The sequence below is a fragment of the Eublepharis macularius genome, chromosome 5 (assembly GCF_028583425.1).
Source record: "Eublepharis macularius isolate TG4126 chromosome 5, MPM_Emac_v1.0, whole genome shotgun sequence".
NCBI lineage: Eukaryota > Metazoa > Chordata > Lepidosauria > Squamata > Eublepharidae > Eublepharis > Eublepharis macularius.
Window position 1 is genome coordinate 98,282,824 of NC_072794.1, and position 10,134 is coordinate 98,292,957.

Here is a 10,134-nt window from a genome sequence, read left to right on the forward strand (position 1 = left end):
GAGTTTCTGATAAGGATGACCGGAAGCGGTTGTAGCGGAAAAGCTGAGTGAATCGGGGAGGTGTTGAGAGCTGGCGCTGTGATGGGGGCGAGAGCGGAGGAGTTTGGGTGTGTGGTGGAGATGCCCTCCGGCTCGTTGGAGCAAAGTTCGAGTAAGTGGTCGGTCTCTCAGAAGACAGGGATTTCCAGGGCCGGCTGCCGTTTAGCAAAAGAACAGTCTGGTGATGCTGAATGAATGTGGAAGCTGGAAGGAGCTGAGGGCTGGCTTCCTTCTGGTTCTTGCAGGGGGCGGGTGTTGAGTGGAGGCTGAATCCCCAGATTTGTTTATAGTGCCCGGGCACTTGATTATGTGGGTTGTGAAGTGGGGCGTAGGTCACCGAAAGCTATTTTGGCTAGCCCAGGAGTAGTGTAATAAAATGGCTGGGACACTGCTTGCAGTGCAAAACAGTGGAAAGGAGTGAGTGGGCCATAGTTCAGTGGAAGAGCACCTGCTTTTCATGAAAGTCCTAAATTCAGTCCCGTGTATCTCCAGTTAATAGGATCACATTGTAGTAGGTGGTGTGAAAGACCTGAAACCAGGGAGAGCTGCTGCTAGAGTAGACAGTGCTGACCTTGATAGGCCGAGGGTCTGACATGATATTAGGCAATTTTGTGTATTCATGAGTGTGTTTTCTCTCATTTACTGTGGCTCCTCTTGCTTGTGTTGAGAGATGCAGTCTTCAGTCTTCTCCCTTTTTAGGTGCTAGTGTTGAGAAGGTAAATAAAGACAGTCTGCCTGTGGTGATACTGCTTGGGTGGGCTGGCTGCAAAGATCAGTATCTGAGGAAGTACAGCACCATCTACCTTAAGAAGGTGAGTAGTACTGTCTTTGTTAACTGTGCTACAGTTCAGGTTCTCTACTGTTTTTTCAGTGCCAGAAACATTCCTGGTACATGCAGAAACCTGGGAATGTGCTTGCAGTTTTGTTTTTTTGAACATCTGTGATCCTTTTATCCTTCCTGTGTTAGATTTAATCTGCTTCGGTGGGAGGCACTCAAAAATATCTCTTTCTGCATAACTATTTTCTTCAAAAATCTAAAGTGTTCTTTGAACTTGATCATTCCCAAATCTAGTGTAAAGTACAGCAGACTCTTGTGTTGCATTCTGTTCCTATCCATGTTTGCTCACAGTCGAGAGAGAAGACTAGCAAAAAAACACTGTTTAGGTTTAATTATTCCTTGAAAAAGTTCGTAGTTTTTTAAAAAAAAGACTAGTTAAAATTTTCTTGCATGATTTAAGATTAATTTATTCTGTTTTATTGAAGACCTAAATTGGTGACCTCTTGTATAATGAGAGTAGCTTATTTATTTATTTGATTGATACCCTGCACAGAGTGGTAATCGGCAATACTGCAGCCAAGCTCTGCTCACATACTTAGTTTGATCCTGGCAGAAGCTTGGTTCAGGTAGCTGGCTCAAGGTTGACTCAGCCATCCTTCTGAGGTCGGTACCCAGTCGGTCGGTACCCAGTTTCCTGGGGGTAAAGTGTAGATGACTGGGGAAGGCAATGGCAAACCACCCAGTAAAAAAAAGTCTGCCAAGAAAATGTTGTGATGTGACATCCCCCCCATGGGTCAGTAATGACTCGGTGCTTGCACAGGGGACTGACTACCTTTACCATTACCTACCCTACCTTACTCCCTATTGGGGACTCAAAATGGCTTACATGATTCTCCTCTCTTCCATTTTAGCCTCACATCAATGCTGTGAGGTAGTTTAAGCTGCAAGTGTGTGACTGGCCCAAGGTCACCCAGTGAGCTTCCATGACAGAGTGGGGATTTGAATCCAGATCTCCCAGATTTTAGTCCAACACCAGTCACTACACTAGCCATCTGATGGGACCTCATTGTCTGCATTAAATTAGAAAGAGTAGCTTTATTTGGATTCTTCTTTATTTTGTGGACTCTTAAGAGTTCCGTATTACAAGCTCTGTTTCTGCATAATTCTTCTTTATAATATCTTCATTGAAAGTATGATGGGTGGATATTGATGGACTTTGCATATTGATGGACTTCCTTTTCATAACAGCTGTTGATCACGGGATGTGTAGGAACTCTTTCTTGCCCACCATCACTCAAAGTTTCATGTTTAATGACTATTTTCCCTTTAACTGTTTCAATTGATAGTCATGTTTCAGGCATAAGATTGAAGCCTTGGGGATCCTCCAGTTGCAGCAGTCAGTCTTCCCCCCGCCCTTCCTCTTATCTTATGGCAGATGAGTGTTCAGCTATTTTGGTTTTATAACGTGCACTGAAAGTGGTTTTAAGCAAAAAAGATTTGGGCAGAGCCTTTCTTTCTGTCTTACTCATTATGGTTGCACTGAACTAAAAAATGCTCCATGTAGTGCAACTGACAGGTACAGGATTTGTGTTTGGAGATAGCTTCTCCTAGGTGAGTCAATGGCTGTGGAACACATTTGTCTGTAGTCCTAGCAAAGAAAGTTCAGCAGAAGTTTGCACTTTCCAAAAGTGTGGACACTCACCCCCCTCCAAGAGGGCAGGAGTTTTTCCATCTTTATTTGTCAGTTGTATGCTAGAAAGTGCCATTCTAGAGAGTCCACTGCTGAGATATTCTTCCAGAAGGAAGATGTTTAGATGAGTTTTTACACTTGGGTTTGGGATGGAACATTGTTGCTGTGTACATGTATCAAGAGAATGAGAACCTTCGTATTAAAAGATTTTTGTGTTGGATAGAGGCAAACAATGGCTGCAGTACTCCGCACACTGGCATGGAGAGGAAGTCAATATGCATAGAATCAGATTGCATGTGTGGATTTTTTTACATCACTCAAACTTGCTGTTATTTAACTAAGAGAGAGCACTCAGTATAGTACTAGTTGTACTTTCATTTACTGTTGTGGTCAAAAATCATGGTGAAGATTAAAAGTATAAATGTCATTTAGTTAAAAGATAACACATTTAATGCTAGCAATCATGCATTATATGAAAATACAGTAAATGATTCATCTCAAAGTAGGACAGTGGTTGCCAATTCCACCCTGTTTGCAGCAATGCTGCAGCAAAAGCAGAGTGTTGCAACAACTTTGCAACTCTGAAGTATGACAACTAGGGCTGTAATAGTTCATTGCTCACTTATATAGATTGTAATTAGCGTATACTGAGAGAGATCCTCTACTTTACAATATTGTGATTGGACTGATTATAACCATATTCCAGGACTGTAATGAATGTGACCTGGAACCTTTAAAGCTGTGAATGTTCTTTGCAGCCTTACAGTGGTTTATTTCCCAGTATGATAACCCAGTAAATAAGTTTACGGTGAGTATTACAGCAAAGAATAACATGTTGATGAGTGAAATACTGAAAAATAATGTTACCAGTCAGTATATGTTTGATTTCTGTGTGGTTTCTCTTTCTGTAAAGGTGTGTGTATGACTGATTCAGTCTTGCATATAGTCTTCTGTCAAGATGCTTTTCTCAGAGCTGAGTTCTATGCCTGTTCTTCATTACGTCTGGATAAATTATCCTTGCAATAGATATATAAAATCTAAGGTCAGAGTTCAGGTATTCCAGGGTCATGTTACCGGGCTTAAATTAGCAGGGGGATAATTTAAAAACAACCATGCATTTGCTGTCTGACTGTCATATAATCATATAAAATATCAGTGTTGTACAGATGTTGCTCCATGAGCACCAGTTTAGTTAGGCTAGATGCCCAGTAACTCCCATGGAAGCAACTCCTACTGAGAAAAAAGTAATGCTGCTTTGCTGTTCCCTCTGCTAGGGTCACTTTCATGTGTGTATTCAAGATCATGGAGATGATACTGGTGGCCATAATGAAAAGAGGGTGAGGCTAAGGCCAGACTGAAAGGAGGGGGTCTGGTTCAACCCATAGATACAGCAGCTCAGCATTCACTCTGTCTTCATTCTGCATTTATTGTTTGGCCAGTTAGCCTCTCTTATCCAGTATGAATACTCCTCAGAGCAGGAGGATTTTGCTTTTAGTCTCCTGGCCAATGAAGGCTCTGAAAATCTGTCTCCTGCTGCTAACCAGTTAAATTGTTGTGAGCTGAGGAATCTATAGAGAAATATTCCCTGAGGGAAAGGGATTGGGGAGGGTAATTCTAAACTGCAGAAAATGATGGGTCCTGTTGGCTCAGGAGGAGAGGGATTTTGCCAGATTCTCTGTATTATATGGCTCATACTAAAATTTGTGTATTCTTCACAGGGGTGTATAGTGATCCGCTACACGGCTCCCTGGAGGTTGGTGTTCTTTTCAGAATCCATGGGTGTAAGATCTCTGCAGAACTTGGCTAATAAGTTATTGAAGCTTCTCTTTGACTACAAAATAGAGACAAAGCCCTTGTTCTTTCATGTCTTCAGTAATGGTGGTATTATGCTATACCGTTACATTGTGGAGCTTCTCCACACTCAACAGCAGTTCCAGCATCTGAGAGTGGTGGGTGCCGTGTTTGACAGTGCTCCTGGCAGGAAGAACCTGAGGGGTGGTCTCCGTGCTCTTTCAGTAGTCTTAGGATCAAGCAATGTGTATATTAAGTACTTCCTCCTCCTGACATTTGCAGTCTTGGTGGTGACATTGCGGATCTTGTTATATCCATTGACCCGGTTTATACATGAGAGCCACTATGATGCCATGTTGAAACAACCCTCTTCCTGGCCTGAGCTCTACTTGTACTCCAAGGCTGATGATGTTATCCTTGCCAGTGATGTGGAGACCATGATAGAGGCCCGGCGGCAGCGTCGAATCCCTGTAAAGGCTGTGGACTTTGTGAACTCTGTTCATGTCAGTCACTTTCGGGCACACCCCACCTTGTATGTGGCTCATTGCACCTCCTTTATGTACAGTTGCTTAGATTCACTAAAGTAACAAATGTGAAGAAATGTTGAGCATATGCTACCTCTAATTTCCATCAATATGGTTCTGAATAAAATTCTGGCCCTGCATTCACTACTGTATGTCAGAGGATTTCTTGGAATTTTTCACACCACTGAGTAGCAGAGAGTGGGTTTACTAGACAAGTCTGGGAAATCCTGTATTAATGGAAAGAGCAGTGCATTCCTTCAGTTTGGTTTTGGAAACTGAATACGGAAGGTGCTCTGTACTTGGGTTATGTGTGCTGTTTGCATTTAAGAATATATGCATCCACAAATAAATGCATGCATCCACAAATAAATGCATGCATCCACCAAGAGAAGCAGAATCTGTACATTAGATACACATGTACATGTATTTGCTTGCTTTGTGTACTTTGTCTTGCTTCTGTTGGTCATAGGGTTGTTAGCTCCAGGTTAGGAAATTCCTGGAAATTTGGGGGCTAGAGCCTGGAGAGGATGGGGTTAGGGTTAGAAGGGGATAATACTAAAGATTCTACTCTAAACAACCATTTTTTCTAGGGGGACTAATTTCTGTGGCTTGGAAATGGAGATCAATAGTAATTCCTGGAGATCTCCAGCCACCTCCTGGATGTTGGCAGCCCTAGCTAGTCATCAGTAGGAGCACAGAAGCCCCTCCTTCTAAATATTGGGAATCCCATTGTACCTTCTGTTTGGTTTCTAGGATTTTACTAGGCACAGATTTTCAAGTGTATCTGTGCTCAGATTTAAATGGTGTGGTAGAGTTTGAATGGAATTGCCAAATATATGGAATTGCCCTATTTTACTTTGTCCTTTCATTAGCAGTTTTATTTGCTTTTAATGTCTTTTCCTTCCTTACTCTCTTCCTCCACCCCATCCTCAGTGTTTGTGAACCAGAATTGTTTCCTTTCTCTGCTACCTTTGTTCACCTCTACACACATTTCAGTGGATCCATACAAATCTCTTGGTTGTTGCCTCTGTCAGCCTTGCTTTTTGGCTGTTTGGTGTTTGTTTCCTTAAGGACAGGCACAGATTTCCTTTGCTGTTAGAGACAGGGAAGTGGCCTCATAGTCTCAGCCTGGGTACACATTACAGCAACTGGCATCTGACCAAATTATTGCATGTCCCTTTTGTGGAGCACCTTCTGAATTGCCTATGACATAATAAGAACTTTGTATTCCATGTTCAGCTTAAAAAATTGTCAGACATGCAGCCCTACAGATTAAAATTATGTACCCATAAGCCTGAATTGAAAAGTGGGTGAAGAACATTCAGTGCTTAGAAAAGGTGGTTTATTTTCGTACAGTGAAGTCCTAAGCAGAATTTTATACTTTTCAAGTCCATTGAAAGTTTAGAAGTCTGTAACTCTTTTTAGGATTGGACTGTTCATGTTTTCCCCTGCTTCTTTCAATTTTGGGAGGCTGTTCTGCTTGCATGCTTCTCTGTGGATGCCCTTTGCTCTCAAACGTATGCCTGTATATGCAGAGACTGAGAGGATTTTGTTCCTACTTTTGCTGTACTTTAAGAAAAACTGAGGAGGTAACATTGCTGTAGAAGCAGTATGAAGTGCAGTGGAACAATAGCAGAAAGATGATGGAGAAAAAATAGATACCTAAGTCTTCCAAGCCCTTATTTCTAGATTGGTGGCATTGAAATGACTAATTCCTGAAGAAACAGGGTTTATAAATTTGTGAATTGATCCAACCACATCTGTCTGAGCTGCAGCTTTGATATTAAGAACTTTCATAGAATGTTTTTAGTAGATCTAGGCCAGGAGGTCTTTCTTTAATGAGAGCTACTTCTGAGTATTGAAAAAATCTCAAGCTCCCCCACCCCATGTTACCAAATTTTGTTCTGTCCAAGAAACATAATATGGTCTAGAAAGCACATCAGAAATGAAGTTAAGCAGCACAGAGAAAAATCCTATGAAATATTGCTTCAAAATAAAATTATTCTGCTGTACCCTCAGTAGAAAAACTGGTTGAAATTTGATAGCAGGAAGTGCCATAATTGAAAAAAAAGCTTGTGAACATGTGCAGATTATTTATTTCTGTGCTTTCTTTCTGCTTCAGAACATCCAAGGTGTACTTATGTTCAGCAGTAGACAAAATGGGCATTAAAATGTCTGCATCTTAATATTTGTTCTTCGTCAATTGTCATATAGATTGAGTACTGAACTTGGCCTAGGGAGACCCCTGGTTCAACACCCTACTCAGTCGTGAAGAACTCTGGGCCAGTTAAAATCAGAAATCTTTGTATGAAGAATATTTCATATAACATGACTGGTGACTTTTAGAGATGGGCATGAACCAGAATACAAACTAAATTTCATCACGAACCGGGCCAGTTCGTGCTTCGCGAACCAGCGGTTAATGGAAGTGTTTTCTCCACGAATTTCCATGAACCAGTCTCTGGTTCATGTTAAACCCCAATGTTCCTTTCCGTGCCACTGTGAAGCATCATGGAAAGGGGCATTTAAACCTGTGGACCAGCTCCTTGTCAGGGAGATCCCCGACCAGCAGCTGATCATTTAAACAGCAGGACTTGGCTGGCCGGCCAGGAGTTCCCAGCCAGCCAGCCAGCCAAGCCCCACCTGCAGTTTAAATGGGCATTTCCCCACCACTCCAAGCGGGGTGGGTGGGAAATGTCCATTTAAACCGGGACCGAGCGATAGGGAAATGTCCATGTGGGGCTTGGCTGGCCGGCTAGGAACTCCTGGCTGAGCAGCCAAGCCCCGCTGTTTAAATGATCCGCTGCTTGTCGGGGATCTCCCTGACAAGCAGCTGATCCAGGGGTTTAAATGCCCCTTTCTGTGCCACTTGCAGCTGCACAGAAACGGGCATTTAAACTCTACGAACCACAAACTGGTTTGTGAACTGGGACAAGTTCATGAACATTTGTGGTTCCTGAAATGCTATGAACCATGAACTGCACAGTTCGTTTTTCCCGATTCGTGCCCACCTCTAGTGACTTTCAGCTTTTTGCTCTGTCTGTTGCTCCCCCGCCCCATTCCAAGTTTAGCAACTGTCCCATATCTTAAGCTGTGGTCCTTTTGTGATTTGAAGTTCAGAAATGACAGACTAGTTGCAGGCAGCTATTGTTAGCTTTTTATTTTTATGGGAGCATTTGTTTGGAATTTACCACCCAAGATTTAAGTTAAAAGGGCCCTGAATATCTGCTTAAGGGTAGTTGGTAGGGATGGGGAAATGCATACATGGACTTACAGCAAAGTGTGCAAAGTCACACATATATTTAATTTTGGACTTTGGATTTTATAGTGATATTTCAAAATTCCATACAGTAGATGTGCAGTCTACCTAGCCCTGGCACAGGTATCTGCAAGGCTAGTTTGAGAACTGGCACAACAGTGATCTGGGATTCACACTAAAGTGTTTGGGACCCAGTAAGTAGCACTGGCTTTGTAACTCACAGTTTACATCCTGATACAAATCCTTCTTTTTTGGGGTAAAAGTACATGTTATAAATGTACATAGGTGAAGGCCCTAGCTTATGAGAAAAGTGTGACTGATGCTCTCTAGTGGTTCTAAGGTAAAATAGCAGAAAAGATGAGGTTCTTTTTTGTATGCTTGTTTCATTAAAGCAGTTCTTGTTTGTTTATTTACTTATAGTCTGCCTTTCTCACTGAGACTCAAGGTGGATTATGTAGTATAAGTCAATATGGAGATCAGCTGTAGTAAGAACAATATAATAGAACTGGCAAAATTAGAGAACATTGCATTAAAGCATATTATAGTACAGGCAATTAAGTAGGATTATAAAATTGGAAAATAATGTGGTAAATGAATTACATAATATGATAGCAAGGTAAGAAGACAATTGCTTGAACTTTTTCAAAAGCAAACTGTTAGATAACATTCTGTATTTGGTCTCTGACAGTGGAAGGATCAATGAATTCCATTAGTCAGTCATATCTTTCTACCTCAGCGTATATATAATTTGGGTAGTGATCTGTCCTCATATAGAGTATTTTTGACTTAACCTGGAAGCACAAACTATTTGGAAAAGGTTGTAGATATGTCAGTCCAGACATATCTACATTGGTCTACAGACCATATTAACATAATTTAGCCCAACAGATATTTTGTCTAACATCTATTTGAATGGAATGGAGTTAAATTAAAAAATGGCATAGCAGAAGGGGAAGAACTTTTGAACAAGACCGACAGTGGTGGAGCTTAGAGCTGCAGCACCTAAAGGGGGGGAGAGAGGCTTAAGTAAGACTCTGAAGAAGCAGATGTGGGTCTTTCTAAGGCTAGAAGAACTGTCAAGATGTCTTGGGCTCATGATGTTATTGGTTAGTGTTTCTACCAATGAGATTTCAAACAGAATTGTTGTCCATGTTAAGCTAAGGTGTGCATTATGTGCCATCAAGTCATCTCCGACCTATGGCGACCCTGTGAATGAAAGGCCTTCAAAATGTTCTATCTCTAACAGACCTACTCAGATCCTGCAAACTGGAGGACGTGGCTTCTTTTATTGAGTCAAACCATCTTGTTTTAGGTCTTCCTCTTTTCCTTCTGCCTTCCACTTTTCCTAACATGATTGTCTTTTCCAGAGAATCTTGTCTTCTCATGATGTGACCAAAGTATGATAGCTTTAGTCTTGTCATTTTAGCTTCTAAGGAGCATTCAGGCTTGATTTGATCTAGTATCCACTTATTTGTGTTTTTGGTTGTCCGTGGTATCCGCAAAACTCTCCTCCAGCACCATATTTCAAATGAATCAATTTTTTTCCTGTCAGCTTTCTTTAATGTCCAACTTTCACATCCATACATGGCAATAGGGAATACCATAGTTTGGATTATCTTGATCTTGGTTCCCAGAGAGACATGTTTATCTTTAAGGATCTTATCTAGCTCCCTCACAGCTGCTCTTCCAAGTCTCAATCTTCTTTTGATTTCTTCATTGCAGTCTCCCTGTTGGTTGATGATTGAGCCAAGGAATAGAAAATCTTGAACAACTTCAATTTCCTCATTGTCAACTTTAAAGTTGTGTAGTTCCTTGGTAGTCATTACTTTTGTCTTCTTGATATTCAGTTGTAATCCTGCTTTGGCGCTTTCCCCTTTAACCTTCATCAGTAGTCGTTTCAAGTCTTCACTATTTTCGGCTAGTAATGTGGTGTCATCTGCATATCTCAAATTGTTAGTGTTCCTACCACCAATTTTCACTCCACCTTCTTCTAGATCTAATCCAGCTTTCCTTATGATATACTCTGCATAGAGGTTGAACAGGTAGGGGGATA

General features: G+C 41.4%; 1 protein-coding gene across 1 annotated transcript; it reads left to right on the forward strand.

The window, feature by feature from the left end:
• Window positions 1–43: 43 nt before the first annotated feature.
• Window positions 44–4,966, forward strand: TMEM53 (transmembrane protein 53). Its single transcript, XM_054980448.1, has 3 exons — window positions 44–151; window positions 739–851; window positions 4,226–4,966. Exons 1-3 carry the CDS (start codon window positions 82–84, stop codon window positions 4,883–4,885), a joined length of 843 nt encoding a protein of 280 aa, XP_054836423.1. The 5' UTR covers window positions 44–81; the 3' UTR covers window positions 4,886–4,966.
• Window positions 4,967–10,134: the final 5,168 nt, after the last annotated feature.